Genomic DNA, 16,874 nt, shown 5'->3' on the forward strand with positions numbered 1-16,874 from the left:
CTTCCCATTCTTTGGTAGTGGTGGAGCAAAAGGGAAGGGAGAAAAGCAAAATACAAGCCAAAGTTGTGGCACACTCTCCCAGGAGTCTCCAACATCTGCCCAAATACCTCCATCACCCCCAATTTACAAGGTCTTTATGAATAGGAAGATTGAAGAACTAGAATTCCCTACGGCCTTTTTTCGCTACGGGTCAGAGGCCCAGGGTCCTTTATTGTCTTAGGGGAGAGTTCCTATAAGCAGCTGCCCTTGTTAGACTCCAGCGGAGCGGCCTTAGCGCTATCCCATCGGTTTCCTTCGGAGAAAAAAACAATGCCGTCTTCCCCGCCCCGCACTGGGCCTAGGCTTCGTTTCCCGGGCCCGCCAGGCCCCTAACGCTGCCTCCCTCAGACGCACCGCCTTGGCGAAGGAAACCAGCCGCAGCCGCCCCCTCCTCCCCCGGCCGGCCAGCCGGCCGCGCACAGAACGAAGCTAAGGGAAAGGGAAGGGGCGGCTCGTGCGCGGCCTGCAGCGGCGGCTGAGGCCTGCGCTCGAGTAGTTTAGCTCGCCCTCCCACACTTTAGTTGTTGCCGCCGCAGGGCCTCTCAGTGTGGGGATTGCGGCGGGCGAAGAAATCGGTACCTGATAGGGCTGCGAGTCCCCCTTGCGGTCGTGACAGCTGGAAGAGAAAAAGAGAGAGACGGACAGAAACGTAACGTTAGCGAGCGACCGTTACTGGCGGTTGGCATCGAGGAGCGGGGGGGGGGGAGAGCGACATAGGCGCAGTCGGGGAGGGCGGGACGCGAAAGGGGTATTTACCCATCATTGAGTCTTTGCTGTTTCCTCGCATACATTACCATCAATGCCCGGCCTGTGTGAGAGAGACTGAGGGGATCAGGAGGGCGCGGCCGGGCCACGGGCGCCGCCGAGGGGGGAAGGGGAAGCAGCACTCCGACCGGGGACGGGGAAGAGGAGGGGAAGGGAGGGAGGAGGGGCGGCTCAGGCAGCTCGGCTGTGGGAGGAAGCGGCGCTCACGGGCCCATCTCCTCTCCACACCCGCGAGGAGGAGAGGCAACGCCGCAGATCACGCACACAGAGGAGCGCGGAAGACGACGACGTCCCCGCCGCCCCCGCGGTCCGCTTCGCTCGCCCGCCGCTGCCTCCTCCCCCCCTCCCTCAGCCACTGCTCCCAACACTACCGCCGTCCGATTACATCCGGGAAACTAGGACGCCACCGCCTTCGCTTACCGTCGGCTGTGGTCGGCTCTTTCCGACCAAACTCCTCCCCTATGATTTTTTTTTTTAATAACAACCTTCCTCTTTCTTAGGCCTAAGCCCCGCCTACCTCCCCTCTCAGATTCTGAGAGCCTCTCTTCCGAGAAGCATCGGCCATTTCCGTTCAATGTCGGAAATCCCTTGCTGTGAAAGATAAAGCCTGCGCGCTCGCTCTCGGCTCCCGATTCAGAATCGGCGCCTTCGGAAAATATCGTAGATTTCCGTCAAGCCGACAGCCCTCGCTTTGATGCGACCTCGGGTTTTCCCGACGCTAGATGTTTCCGACTTGGTCCCCATGTCTGCTGTTACTTCGGTTATTTCCGTAAATAAAACGAAGAATGTGTCCGATCGGCACTTTTCGTGACTTCTGAAAGCAACTCCCGAGAACGTTCCAAGTGCCGCGAGCAATCCCTGGCCACTGATTGGCTGAGGCCTTTTCTCTGGTTCGCTCCCTAACTTTAAACGCGTTGCCTGCGGGAAGAGACGCAGCGCTTTTACTACGCATGCAAGGCGGAACTTAACGAGGTCGGGGATAGTTGCTGCTTGGCTGAGACTGGTCTTTACCAGTAACGCCTTTGGTAGGAGTTTGGTTTTATTTTCTCATTCTAACCCAGGACTTTTCTCTGCGGTCTGTTCTCTCGAAGCCTTTTGTAGCCTCTGGGAAATCCGCCTGGAACGAGATTGAAAAGGAGTCTGGAACGCAGTCGTGTTGAAAAGTAGGTGCTGTGGATTGCAGTAATATTATTTGTGGGAGAGCAGGCATAACTTTGCGTTGGACTGCAACTCGCATCATCCTGAGCCACCTTGATGCCTCTGCAAGGCGGGAGTTGTAATCCAAGAAGTTTTGGATGCACGAATATTTCAAGCACCGGAGCTCCTGAATTTTGGCGAGGTTCCTGGCGACACGCTCCTAAAGAGGCGCTGAACGCCGGCCGCCCCGCGCATAAAACGCGGGGAGGATAAACCGTGCACTTGGTTGGGTCCCAGGTGGGAAGTTTGCTTTGGGAAAGGGCGCGCAAGCAGAAGCTCGCGGCGTCCTTAACTTCAGCAGTGCGCAGGCGCGGAAATGAAGTTTCTCATCTGCGCCTGGCGCAGGAGCTCGTGCGAGGTTTCTCCCGGCTCCTCCGAGGTGCACGGTGGCCATTTCGCGAAACGCTACTGCAGCGGCCGAGGCTGGCAACCAAGCTATTCTGGAAGGCCGGCGGGGTGTTCTGGGTCCCAGAGGCGAAGAGGGAGGCTCGACCTTGTCGGTGTTTGCAGCTGACGGCAAACAAAGACCCTTCTTGTCTTTTGCTCTCTTGACAGGAAAATTGGAGGCTATAGGGAAAAGGGCAATTGTGGACCCGTCCTTATTTATGTCAGTGGCCACAAAAGGAGGAACGCTACATTTATGGCTCCTGAACTTGCCAAAATGATTACACCTTCCAAACCAAATCATTTTTTTTCCTGTTTGCTTCACCTTGCTCAAAAGTAGTCAGAATAATAGGCAAAATTAAAAGTGGACGGAAGATTCAGTAACACCATGGCAAAAACATACAGGTAGTCATCAGCTTAACAACAGTTCATTTAGTGTCAGTTTAAAGTTACAACAGCACTGAAAAAGATGACTTATTATAGTTTTTAACACAATTGTTTTACCATCCCCAGAGTCATGTGATGCAATCATCTGACAAGCAGAATCAATGGGGAGGCTTCACTTAACAACCGTGTTACTAACTTAACTGCAGTGATTCACTTAACAAATGTGGCAAGAAACATTTTAAAATGGGGCAAAAGTCGCTTAACAAATTTCTCATTCTGGGCTCAGTTGTGGTCATAAATCAAAGGCTACCTGTATTACCAGCAACTTCAACCAGTGTCGGATGATGGGACACCATTGCCGCAGTATCTGGAGGTCATTGGTTTACTTAGATAGCAACAGATCTGTGCGCAACTTCAAGGTCCTCCTACACTCACAGCTCGTGCTCAAAGAGTAGATGGTAATAGCATTTGCCCAATTATGGATTGTGTGCCTGTTGCGCCTTTCCTAAATTATGAGGCCCTGTGCTCAGTTCCTCACGTCATGGTCCTCTTGCGCTTGTAGTATGACAATGCATTCTGCATGGGACTACTCTTGAAAAGCATTCAGGAGCTACAGCTGGCACACAGTGCAGCAGCACAAACATATTTAGCGGCCCCTAGAATGGCTCATGTTTCACTACTGTTCTGCAAATTGTATTGTTACTAGTTTGCCTCAGATACAGTTTAAGGTATTTAGTTATCACCTTTAAAGTCCTGCATGGCATGAGTTCACGTTACCTGAAAAATCCTCTCACCCTATTTGGGTATCAGGGGCATTCTCCAGAGCCCATCAGCCAAAGAATTGCAGTTGGCAGGATCCAGGAAAAGAGCCTTTTCTGCTGTGGCGCCTCCTCCCCCTTTGGAATATCATGCCCCGTAAGGTAAGATCCACTCCCATCCTCTTGGCCTTCCAAAAAAGCTTGAAAACCTGGCTTTGTTAACTGGGTTGGGGCCCTGATGGGGGTGACCCACTTTGGAAGTGGATAGTACACTAGTATAAGATCTCACCTTCACCCCATCTACACGTTGGTTTTTAACCTGTTTACAAATTGTTAAAAACATTTTTAAAAAGGAGTTACACAAAAAATAAAAACAACCAAAGAAACAAAGAGGGCAGAGAAATCAACTGAGACATTTAATTCACTCACACCAAGGCTTATGAAACACTAGTGGGTCATTTGATTTTCAGGAAGGAGGTTATTGGTCAGCCATATCAATCATCTAGAGAATACTTGATACTTGATAGGAAAGGATTGAAGGATTCCTCAGACACTTATAGATGTGCACAAATTGAGGGAAATTGTTTAATTCCAGAATAAATCACTTTCTTTGGGACATTCTGCCATAACGTTTCAGAATGAATCTGCTTTGGGGTTTGGATGATAGAAAAGCCAATCAGTCTCAAGTAGGATGAGATAGTATGCATCTCTAACCTCTTCCCCTTAACATCTACCAGCATGTAATGTCTTATCCCCCCAAGGGCTACCTATGGTCCACAGTCTCAGACACACACACACACACACACACACACACACACACAGGCTTCAAACAATATCTGTTTTCCAGAGATTTGAGGGTATAGTTGTATTTAATAGCCAGCATAAAGCTATTGAAAATACCATTTTCTTGAGCACAGGTTCTCCTCAGAGCTGCGTCCTAAGTCCGCTGTTGTGCTAGGTTTGCCACCAACCATATTGTGAAGTTCGCAGATGATACAACAGTAGTGGGCCTTATTCAGGATGACAAGGTAGAAGCTTACCGCAAGGAGGTTGAGGGGTTGGTGAACTGGTGTAAAGAAAACAGCCTAATTTAAATACCAGAAAAACCAAAGAGATCGTTGTCGATTTCAGAAAAGGCAGGCACAGCCACACTTCTCTGTGTAGCAATGATTCACCTGTGGAGATGGTTACCAGCATCAAATTCCTGGGTGTGCATCTAACGAATAGGCTGGCTTGGTTGCTCAACAGCGAGACACTGGTGAAGCGGGCACAGCAGCGCCTGCATTTTCTGCATTGCATGAGAAAAGCACATCTTCCTTCTCCTATCCTTACTACTTACTACAGGGGGACGATCAAGAGCATCCTGTCATACAGCATCACAGTCTGGTTTGGAAGCATCACTGCTTCAAACAGGAAGGCGGTGCAGAGAGTGGTGAGGAAAGATCATTGGCAGTTCCCTCCCTCCCATCCAGGACATAGCACAGAAGCGTTGCTTGAGCAGGATCTGTAAGATTATCTGGGACACTACACACCCTCTTCACCACCTGTTTTCCTTGTTACTTTCCAGGAGGCTTCGTGGTATCCGAAGCAGAACATCCAAATTCAGCCATAATTTCATTCCATACAGCATTAACCTTGTGAATTCTCAAGCTTCCTCCTTCCGTTATATATTTAAGATGGACAATATTTAATATTTATTTGTTATATATATGTAGGGGTGTGGGTCTATACATATGTTGTATATAGTATGTTTAGGTGTGTGTCATGCATGTGTTTCACTTTGAGAGCAGGCAATTAAATTTCATTTTTGATGTATGCCATTGTGCCCACAGTAAAAAAATGACAATAAAGGTTATCTTAGAACAGTTCAGTGACTATTAATATGCAAATATGGTGATTCCATAAAAACTCACAAGGGCTTTATTGGGCAAGAGAATAAGTAATGGGAGAAAATGTTTCTTCTCACTGCTTTGCTTGTTTACATTATTTTCTGTTTATCATATGTCAAGAAGCACTTAATTGCATTCTTATACTCATGCAGAATCGGTTACATTGGTAATAGTTCAGATTGCAGACTTAATATGAATTGCTAAATTAATGTGGAAACACCTTGGACATCAGATTTAAAGCAGAAATGGGATTCCTGGAAATTTTTAAAATTGGTTTCATCCATCACCTTTTAATTCAGTTTGTCTTCACATTAAACTATATGTGTACAATGTAGAATTGCAAATATAACCTTTTTTCTTTCTTTTCTTGCTCAAATGAATTTAGGAAATTGGTGAGCCAATATAGCCACCAATAGAAGAAAGGACACTTGTCTCCCAAGTAGGATAAAGTTAGCAGGATGACAAAGCAGGGAGCTGTTCTCCAGGGCTGCAATAATGAACTTGTGAAGTATATGGAAGACTTATGCATTCAGAAAAAAGAAGTAGACCAGCAAATTGGAAAACTGGTAGAAGACAAGACTAAAATTCAGTATGAAATTGAGGTGTTAACCAAACAACTGGAAAATGTCTGTGAAAGTTTAATTTGGAAAAATACCATACAAAAGAAGCTTGATAACGTTCTTGCTGAAGCAGTATTCACATATGACAAGATCTTGGACAGTTCTAGAATTTTGCTAAATGTTTTGAAAAAAGAAATAGAAAATTTAGACAAAAATGATAGCATTGAAAAAGCAATTCAATGACTCACCAAGACATATTTGGACTCTAACCAAATCAATGTTAATACTGGCAAACAAATTATTTAAGAAATGCCATTTTCTGTTTTTCTGTTATTTGCTTTACTGAGTGTTCTACTAATGGATATGGAAAGTAGTTCTCAAATAATAATAAGTAGAAATAAAGCATCTGAAAATTCTCTAAGGACAAGTTACTGAAAATGAAAGACTATTCAAGTCCTAGAATTTATTATTTGTCAAAGAAAAGTGGTGAATCAAATGTTTTTATTTTAGTTAAAATAAGATACAATTCAGATGCTGATACTATGGATTAGTGCATTAAAGAAAAGTAGTTTGGGGGGAACATATTACCAGCTATGATCAGAGCAATATCCAACCCAAGTTTTGGAAGTGAAAGCAACATGTAGTATATAAATGCTTGTAGTTCTCATAGAATTGGTTTTGCGGGATGACATCACTGCTAGAAGTCTTCCTCTATTATTCCTCTAGAAGTGGCAAGGCATTTAACCATACCTCCTTAATAATTATCCTATAAGTCTTATACCCAGTATATACCTATAAGTTTTGTTCCCAATAAATATGCAGAGGTGTAAATTGAGAATGTAAAGTGGAAGAGCAGTCCGTTTTTCTCTTTCCACATTTGATTTATCTTATCCTGGTGGACCATTGTTGACTTTTTGTTCTGTGAAGAAGGATATGCCCAAATGTTGGCTAGCTCACTAGAGAAGGCTTCGCAAAGTGGGAGGATTGCGAAATAACTTTCTTAGTTTGATTAATGCTTTGCTTAGGGTGTGATCTAGATGTTTGGTTTTGTTTGGTATGAGGTGTGAACCAAGTTGTTAAGATTTGTAAGCCATGGTTTACTGCAATATGGGAATATAGCCAATGCCTGGATGTGCAACAGTTTAATAAATAAACTGTTTTATTTATTAAATTTATATCTAATCTTTATTTTGTACAACTCCTACTCAGCTGGCTTTTGTGTCTACTACTGGACTAAAACAATCACCCTGTTTCTAATCCAGTAAACCCCCACATTATGTTGGCCTTTTTGCTTTCAGAACATCACTATATAGATTAAATGAAGCAATTTAATAACTGTTGGTTTTCCATTTCTAAAACTCTTCTTACAATAAAATGCTAATAACATAAGGAAAAGCCTGTGATGCCAATCTGAAAATGCTTGATTGAGCTGAGTTTTAGGATAGTATTAAAGCACTGAGTCTTTAGGATTTAAATTTGTCATTTTTGCTCACTGTATTTTATAAAACTAATGTGATAATTCCTGGTATTATTTGAAAAAAGGTACAAACATTTATAAGCCAAATTTATTCACTCTGTAAACACACTCTGAATACACAGCTTACATAAATAAGTGTAATAATAAAATGTCCTTATTCATAAGTATTCTGGTATTCACTCCTGGAAGTTTGAAAAATTAGGCTAACAAAACAAAATTATATAAAAGTTGCTGCATTTGATTATGGTAGCTGTTAAACATCTATTGAACTCCAGTTTTCTAATTTCTTGAAAAGTATAGCTTATAAATGCGTATGTCCCATCACAGCTGTATATGTTTAATTGGCCATAGAGTCGCCAGATTAAAGAAAAAGATCATTTGAGCAGAGGTGATTGGCAGCTGTTCTACTGTTCATTTCTTGGGGTGATGTATGCATAGCGTTCAGTGAAGACTACTTTTATATTGGAAAGGATTACATAGTAGTCATGGATTGTACCTGAAAATACTTTTTTTCTTTCGCAGTCCTTTCCTTTGTATATAAGAATCTGCATTTGTATATAACATTTGTATGTAGGAGATTTATGTGCACTTTCTGGTGGAAAAAATAGACTGCAATTTAGATTTAAAACAACATTGGCACAAATAATTATAAAATAAAAACAGTATTGTAAGAGACAGCTGGAATCAGCTTTGGAAATAGCTACTGTATGTTAGCCTGCAAAAGAAGCAGGTGTTTTAATAGTCCAAACAGAGGTACTTTCATAGTCGCACAGATTACAAAAGACCACTTTTTGTGCAGAACTGGTACATTCCATGGCCTGTGAATTATACAGGATAAAGCTCTTTCCCTCGGTCAGATCTTGGTGAGCAGGAGTATTTGCGGAAAAGCTTTTTCTACAGATCTTAAAAGTAGATTCTTTTTAGTGTGTGTGTGTTTGTGTGTGTGTGTGTGTGTGTGTGTGTGTAGACAGACAGACAGACAGATAGATAGATAGATAGATAGATAGATAGATAGATAGATAGATAGATAGATAGATAGATCGATCACTGGAAACAATTCTACATGCCTGCTTCTTACACATCCATATACTATTGTTGCATCTAATTGCTTCAACCATTTTTAATATCCAGAAAACCAAGTAATTCTGAAAGTGTTATATGATTTTCCTGCAAATTTCTATGTAGCATGTGAGAATTTTTTAAAAATAAAAATCTACTTTAATGTGGTCTCTTCGGAAACTTTCTTTAGACATAAATACAGATTGGCTCTATTCTTTTTAAATTGTTATCACATTTTCCCAAGTATATATTCGTTTTTGTAGTTTTCTTGCTTAATAATTAACAGGCTTTTTCTCACTTCCTTATGTGCGGGACTAATGTGGATTATGGAACTTCAAAGAGGCCTTTTTAAAAAGTGCTAGCCTCAATCTTTGTATTATAAAATTTGCTAGGATATGAAAAAAAAGTGTAGCAGAGGGAACTACAATGTGCTGAAATGCATAAGAACTTGAAAAATGAAGGAGCTGTTTAGTTTGAATAATGGTTGTCCAACAGAAAGATGATAAATCAAATTACCTTCCTAATATCAACTTTTCTGAAAGAATCCAGAATGATTAAGATTTTTTGTGGATGAACAGCTCCAGTCGTACAGATTTTAATGTCCCACATTATTTCAATGTTTGTGTCTATGCTATGAACCGGAAAAAGATCAGGTGGTACAGTCCTATTTAAGATAAAAAATGAGGGCTTCTGTAGGGTAGCTAGAGGAGGAGATGGAAGGCCCTAAATTTATTCCCAGTGGGAGAGAAATAACTGCCATGGTGAACTGTAGGTATGTTAGAAAGTTCTTTGCTGATCTTCAAAAAAAATGATTAGTACTTGGATGGGAGACCATCAGAAAATCCCTTTATTTTAACCATATGGGGAAATTATCAGCAAAAGGCAGTGGTAACACATTTTGAGTCAAAACCCCCATGTTTTCATCTTCCTGAAATCACCAGAAATTGAGCCCCTTATAAAGGAAGCCAAACTTCCTTTTCAAACCTGGCAATTTTGGATGGGTGGACTTCAACTTCCAGAATTCCCCAGCCAGCATGCTAGACTTTTGGCTATCCCCTGGAATGCCCTGTTTTGCTCTCCAATGTTAATGGGACATGTACCAAAGCTATAGCCCAGTGATGGCAAACCTTTTAGAGACCGAGTGCTCAAAAACTGGTCCCGCTCCACCTCCCTGCTCCGCCCCCGTTCTGCCCCCCCATCCCCCACCCCTCCTGCCCACAGGACCACTCACTGCCTCCAGGGCCCGCCACAGATCGCCCAGGTAGCCCAGAAGCACTATGGCGGCCACACCCTCTGTCCACGTCCTGCAGCTTCAACTGCGTGATGGGGTGTGAGGGCAAAGTCTTGTCTACGTTGCCTGGCTGCCATGTCCTTGGCTGTGCTGCTCCATGTGGGCCACGCTCAAGGGCAACTCTCCTTCGGGGGGGCTGCTGGAGAGGAGGGGATCGTGGGGGGAGGCAAGTCTGGGGCAACAGCACGTGTGCCCACAGAGAGGGCTCCAAGTGCCGCCTCTGGCACCTATGCCATAGGTTCGCCACCACTGCTATAGCCTGTATAGGGAGAGGACTTCAACAAAGTTGTTCTTTCAGTGTATCTTTTCCTCAGCTGAAGAAGAAAACAGTGAGGCTAAAGAGATAGATAGTAGGATCAGTAGAAGGCGAGGTGCCTAGAAAAAAAGAAATTTCTGAATCTGGTAGCCGGGATGTCCAACTTAGCCCAGTCAGCCTCCAGAGGTCCATTAATGCCAGCTAATGATTGCATAATGTTGACTGGGAATTATAGCAGTTGCAATCTTGAGATGGAATCTTATGTTAGAATTTTATATATATATATATATATATATATATATATATATATATATATATATATATATATATATATATATATATATATATATATAAAAATAGAGCATCTGTGGCACTGATGCCCTGTATACATCTCAGTCACTGATAATATGTCCTTTCTGGCTATGCTGAACCTCACAGTCCTGTTTATTTATTTACATTCTGCCTTTATTATTTTTATAAATAAAAGTGGCAAACACACATATTGTGATTCTGTTTCCTTCCTTCAGATCCTTGTCTATAAGCCAGTTAAAATCTGAACTGCAGCAACCATCAGAGGAATTAGTTTGATAGATGAGAAAAAGAAGCAGTACTCCTCCTATTTTCAACATGTTATTGGATACAGTTAAGCAATAATCAGTACTAATTTAGGATGGGAGTAGTAACTATTCAATACCCGTTACCTTGTTAGGCAGGATGAAAGAAGAGACCAGGGAGACGTTCTTTTCCAGTTTAAACAAGAGAGACTTGACCTTAACATTTTCCCAATGAAATGAACAAATGCTTAATAAGACAGGGATGATCCTTCCAGCATTTTGCACCCTGTAGTGCTATCTCAGAATCAACAGGAAGGCAGGTTCATTATGAAATCCTGATCTGTCTCCTCAAAGCTGACACTTGTGTGAGGTCAGCTCATAGGCTCCAAAGCTCAGCACTGCAGAAGTGTACTGCTTCTTTTTCTCATCTATCAAACTAATTCCTCTGATGGTTGCTGCAGTTCAGATTTTAACTGACTTGTAGACAAGGATCTGAAGGAAGGAAACAGAATCACTGGAAATCCTTCTCTGAAAAAGAGAAGAGGCAGAAAAAAAAATCACACCCATATCATACTATTGGAGTTTCACATTTTAAGAGATTGTGATTGGGCACTGGGATATTGTTCAATTAATTTACCAATGTTAAAATGTGGAAGAGAGGTTAGAAGACATGTGAGACCTAGTTAGGGAGAGATTGCCATGGAGAAAAGCTAGCTGTGTGCTCACTAAGTGTCAATACAATACAGATAGTCCTTGACTTACAACGCTTTGGTGACCATTCAAAGTTACAAAAGCACTGAAAAAAAGTGACTTATGACCATTTTTCTCACTTATGACCCTAGTAGCATCCCCATGACCACGTGGCAAAATTCAGATGCTTGACAACTGACTCATATTTATGACAGTTGCCGTGTCCTAGGATCATGTGATCATCTTTTGTGACTTTCTGATAAAATCAATGGGGAATCCAACAACCATCTCACTAACTTAATAACTGCAGTGATTCACTTAACAACTATGGCAAGAAAGGTCATAAAATGGAGCAAAATTCATTTAACAAATGTCTCACTTAGCAACAGAAATGTTGGGCTCAATTGTGGTTGTAAGTTGGGGACTTCCTGTATTTTCCTCCATTCTAGTCTCTTCCAGAAATGTTGGTCTACAATTCTCAGCCGTTCCTACCAACTACATTTGTCCTAAGCAATAATTAACTTGTATGCAGATAACATGCTAAGCCAAAAGGCATGTGGATAGCAGCCTCGGTTTTGGACTTGCAAAAGCAAGAGATAAAATCTATGTCAAGAGCAGGTTTGTACATATTCAAAATTGTGATCACTTCAGATGACACCTTAGTTTTCAGAGGAATTTCCAACACTGATTAATAGGCTGGAGGTTATGAGCAAAAAAATACATTGGTGCCTGCATTCTCCTTAATGTTTTCCTGTGGTTTAATCTTTTCATGTAATGCTGAACCCGACATGAATATTATTATTATTCTGTTGTTTTGCATATATACTGAGTGCTTCTCTACCGGAGACAAGTTCCTTGTGTGTCAAATCACACTTGGCCAAATAAAGTTCAGTTCAACAGTCCAAGTGAGCATTTTACTATGGTTCCTGGAATGAGGGAGAATGAGGAACAATAGGGAGCTGGATAATGGGGGAAGTAAAAGATGGGAAATCATACATGTGCTTTCACAATACAGGAAGAAAAAAAAAACCATTGCTCTGAAAAATAGAGGAAGGTGGCAAGGCACAATAGCATCCCGTGGGAGGAAATTCAGGTTATAGGAAATTACTGACTCTTCAGCTTGAGAAGAATCATAGAATGGAAGAGTTAGAACAGTGGTTCTCAACCTGTGGATCGGGACCCCATTTGGGGTCGAACGACCATTTCACGGGAGTCGCCAAACAACGCAGTCCGCCATTTCCCCCCCCCCCTTTTCCTTAGCTGTGCTACTCCCTTTTATTCTATTGGCTTTTGATAGCCAATAGAATAGACTCTCTTGAATAGAGTCTAATTCTATTGGCTTTCAAAAGCCAATAGGAATTGTCCAGGCTGTCTCTGCCCTGCTGAGCCCGCCAAAAGTCTCATTCTGCAAACGGTGCTGCACCAGTTGAGTAGTCCTCGACTTACGACCGGTTGAGTAGTCCTCGACTTAACGACCGGTTGGGGATCGCGGCATTAAAAAGGTTGAGAACCACTTAGTTAGAAGATCATTGAGGCCAGCTGCTTAGTGCAACATCCCTGACGAAGGTGTTGGTTAAATGCATCCAATAAAGGAGAGTCCCTCTGAGGGAATCTAGATTAGGATTTTTTCCTGATGTCCAGCTGTAGTCTATTTCCTGGTCATTTAAACATGGTCTGTCTTCTGGAAACTATGATCTATTCTGCCCCATCTTCTATTTGAGAACCCTTCAGATATTTAAAAAGATCTACCAAGTCTTTTTAAGTTTTTGTAATCTTCTCTAAACATATCCAATTCTTTCAACCATTCTGTGTTATATTTTTTCTTCTTCTAAGTCCTTTATTTCCTTGGTTGGCTTCTTCTGGATACAGTTCTCTTAATCCATTCCTTAAAACATAGTGCTTGTAACTGGACACAATATTCTGGCCTGACTGAAGCATTGTGTGGAAATGAATAATGACTGCTCTTGTTCCTGATGCTACAGAAACAACCAGGATTGCATCTTCTATTTTTGTAGCATCATCTTATGGTTCAAATTCATCTTGAGATACATCAAGACACAGGTTCTTTCTGCAAATACTGCTGCAGAACCAGAAGGTTTCAATATCTCTTAAATATTGTATTTATACCATTTCCACTGGAGCAGAAGCAGCAGGTTAACTGCCTTAGCTTGGGAATACCTCTGGTAGCCTCATAACATCATAGGGAAATGATGGTTATCCCAGATTGAGGCACCTATTTTGCGTGGATGGGGCCTCAGGGAGACAGATGAAAATTCTATCCATTTTTTCCATTCCGTGCAAAATTACATATATATATATATATATATATATATATATATATATATATATATATATATATATATATATATATATAGTATGATATGCCCCACTCTCAATTTATAATGGGAACAGCAAGACTGACAGTTGCCCCAGTCTTCTAGTTGGTAGCATAAATGTTTATAAAGATTCATAGTCAAATTTGCAATTTGCATAAAGATATTTCGTCCCCCTTTAAAGAAATCATCTACCTGTCCTCATTCTGTGTGTTGCAAGCTTGACCTCAAAACTTCCTTGAGATTTCTGATTTCCCACACATTTCTGTCAATGCTTCTTGTTCAGTGCCAACTCCCTGAGCTGGTCTAATTTACAAGCAACCACTTTCTTTGGGCTAAAAAGAGATAGGCTTTTAAAATGTAACAATTGTATGAATGATTCATGCTGTGCTTGCTTCAAATTGGTAGATAGTTTTGCTTTTCCTTATTGAACTTCCTCACCATGACCTTTCTGAACAACGGGTACAAAACAAATAGCTGCAGCTGCCTTCCAAAAACTTTCTTGAGGCCTAACCTCTTCTTCAATCAGGGTCACAGCCACACTTCATTTTTTACATTTGATTTTCTACAAAATCAAACCCAGATTTCCTCCTGAAAGCTTAACTCTTCTCTCTCTGGATTCTTCACCATCTCTTAACTACATGAGTCCACAGTTTGGTATTTCTCCTCTCCTGACAGTGCATAAGGTATTGAGAAATGCCAGAGAATAAGAATGCTGTATAAATAAAGAGAGGTGACTATCATTTTAATGAAGATGATGGAGGTGGTATGGTAGATTCATCCTTGTCTGCAGGATATTCATCCATTTCTTTTGTTATTCCATTATTGTCAAATCCCAAACACATAGTAATTCTTTCAAACTGAGTCTTTATTGTTTCACGCTTTTAAACAAAATCTTGTGTTGAAAGAAATGTCTTAATCATGGTTCAGTCCAAGCCAGGAATAAACAACATGGCAACTTCTTTAAAAAGAAGGTTGCAGTTTATTGGAGAGGAGAGCCAGACAGGAAGATGGCTCTGGAAGAAAAGAAAGAGTGAGCACATGTAGGGAGTGAGTTTTTATACCCCCTGGAGCCTTTTGTTTGGAGTTGTTCCTGTGGCATGAACTTTGGCCTGAGCCTGAGTATGCCCTTTGGTATCTGTGGGTTAATCCTATTATGTCCTGTCTTAGAGTTTGGGTGGGGTATGTAGATTTTAGGTGTCTTTGTCTTCTTAATCTTCTAGCTGGGGGCCTCCAACTTTCCTGGATTATTTACATCTGCATTTATACAGAGCTTGTTTCTGCTTGGAGGAGGGAGACTTGGGGCTATTAAGAAAACTGGGCATGCTTTTCTGCCTCTTTAAGATATTTTGAGAAAATATATTTTTCTGCCCTCTTAATATTTCCTTCTCTGGGGGGCTGACTTCCCATACTTGCCATACTGAAGACTCTAATATTTGCATCTACAATATACTCTGAACCATTAGGGAAGGGCTGTTTTCACGCCTTTCTCTCACACATAATATCCTGGCTGAGATGCATCTAATTCCTCTAGAATGCCATCTCCCCTCTTCCTGGGGATCCATCTCCTCACCACACTCAATCACATCTATTTTATTGTTTCTGGAGACAAAATGGGATTCATCTGGAATCACTAAAGGATTCAGGTTTTTATAGACCTGTAATCATAGACTAATAATAAGTGGGATACTGGAAGAAGTTGTGTGAAACAGATAGGGCTTATGTATATCCACCAAATACGTTGTTCTCAAAACGGTCGTTTTTAAACTGAAAGAAAATAAGGACTACTTACATGACTAAAAAGTAATCATGTTAACTATAATCATTTTTAATGAAATGCAATTAATTGGCCTTTACTCAATGGCCAAATCTAATCTCTGACTTTGCAAATCTGCCCACACCAGCGTACAATATATTGTATGAGGGACAGTTTTATAATCTGTAGTAGCCAAAAAGTAGAAATTGTTGTTGGTTGGGAAAAGTGCTTCCTGATTGCTTCTGATTTTTGACACTCCTGCATTAAATGGAACGGATAAAAACAGCTCAGGAACAGCAATGATTGCAGCAATTAATCACATTGAGAAACTAGCAGTTTAATGGCACAGTTCTTAGAAATGGTGCATCCCTGTGGCCTTTTCCTGCATGTAGCTCTCCATTATTTTTTCAATATAAAAATCACCCCTTAGAAGAGAGCCACGACTCTTCTGAAATAGGTTTGTTATGGCTTGGGTTTTTTTCCCCCCTCATGTGCCAGGTTTGATCCTTCGCATCTCAAACTTAACTTGAAAAAAAACCTGACTGAATCCTGGGAAACTTGATGTATGTCTTTCAGTGCTTTTTTAAAAAAATACCTTGTACATTTGACCTATATTTTGGGATTAGTAGAGAGTGCCTGAGGAGGGAATACAAGTAGGAAACGTCTAGAGCAGTGATGGCGAACTTTTTAGAGACTGAGTGCCCAAAACCCGCCCTCCCCGCTCTGCCCCCCCACTCCATCCCTGTCCCGCCCACCTGCAGGACCACCCACCGCCTCCGTGGCCCTCCACAGCAGATCGCCCAGGTGGTCCCACAACACCATGGTGGCCACGCCCTCTGCCCACACCCCGCAGCATGATTTGCATGCAATGAGGCACAAGGGTGGAGTCTTGTCCCTACTGCCCAGCTGCCATGTCCTTGGCTGCGCTGCTCTGCGCAGGCCACGCCCAGGGGCGACTCTCCTCTGGGGGGGCTGCTGGTGAGGTGGTGCGAGGGGAGGCAGGAATGGGGTGATGATTTGCATGCCCACAGAGAGGGCTCTGAGTGCCTCTTCTGGCACGCGTGCCACAGGTTCGTCACCACTTGTCTGGCCCACTTCCAGGGTTGCAATTCAGCAACAGAAAGAATTTCAGTAGCACAATTTCAGTTTGTTTGTGGGTTGGCTAGAAATTCTATCTTTCTGCTGCTGAATTGCTCCCATCTGTGAAGTTTGATATGATTTATCCTTCTACAGGTAATCCTCGCTTACCAACTGCCTCACTCAGTGACCATTCTAAGCTATAACTCTGCTAAATAAATAACTGCAAGCAATCATCACAAATACAGCTGTTGCAGCATCCCTCAATCACACAATCATCATTTATTTACTTCACAACTAGTGTGCAATTTTCACTTGCAGGATTACGGTAATACTGTACAGTATGGAAGGCAGAAGTAAAATCATACACTGTGTTAATGTGATTATTTAAATTAGCAACCA

The 16,874-nt window shown here is 42.1% G+C and overlaps 2 protein-coding genes across 4 annotated transcripts in view; one reads left to right on the forward strand and one right to left on the reverse strand.

The window, feature by feature from the left end:
• The window catches only part of WAC (WW domain containing adaptor with coiled-coil), a 48,921-nt gene extending 47,611 nt beyond the window's left edge, over nt 1–1,310 (reverse strand). The window contains exons 1-2 of one of the 3 annotated variants that reach the window (XM_039363870.1): nt 1,225–1,310; nt 619–655 (exon numbers count right to left, since the gene is read on the reverse strand). Coding sequence is in view for 1 of the 3 variants with exons in the window: in XM_039363851.1 (XP_039219785.1) it covers nt 619–655; nt 796–836 (78 nt within the window). In the remaining 2 variants the exon portion in view is untranslated. Of the gene's footprint in view, nt 1–618; nt 656–795; nt 1,176–1,224 lie in introns of those variants that run through there. The other 2 variants (XM_039363851.1, XM_039363861.1) reach the window with 2 other exon arrangements.
• Nucleotides 1,311–5,877: 4,567 nt separating this feature from the next.
• Nucleotides 5,878–6,222, forward strand: LOC120317276 (Sjoegren syndrome nuclear autoantigen 1 homolog). The gene has a single exon (XM_039363726.1). The coding sequence runs from the start codon at nt 5,878–5,880 to the stop codon at nt 6,220–6,222; it is 345 nt and encodes a 114-aa protein (XP_039219660.1).
• The last annotated feature ends 10,652 nt before the right edge of the window (nt 6,223–16,874 follow it).

Source organism: Crotalus tigris, unplaced genomic scaffold (genome assembly GCF_016545835.1).
Source record: "Crotalus tigris isolate CLP2741 ecotype Arizona unplaced genomic scaffold, ASM1654583v1 scf7180000017591.2836849, whole genome shotgun sequence".
In the NCBI taxonomy this organism is placed as follows: Eukaryota; Metazoa; Chordata; class Lepidosauria; order Squamata; family Viperidae; genus Crotalus; species Crotalus tigris.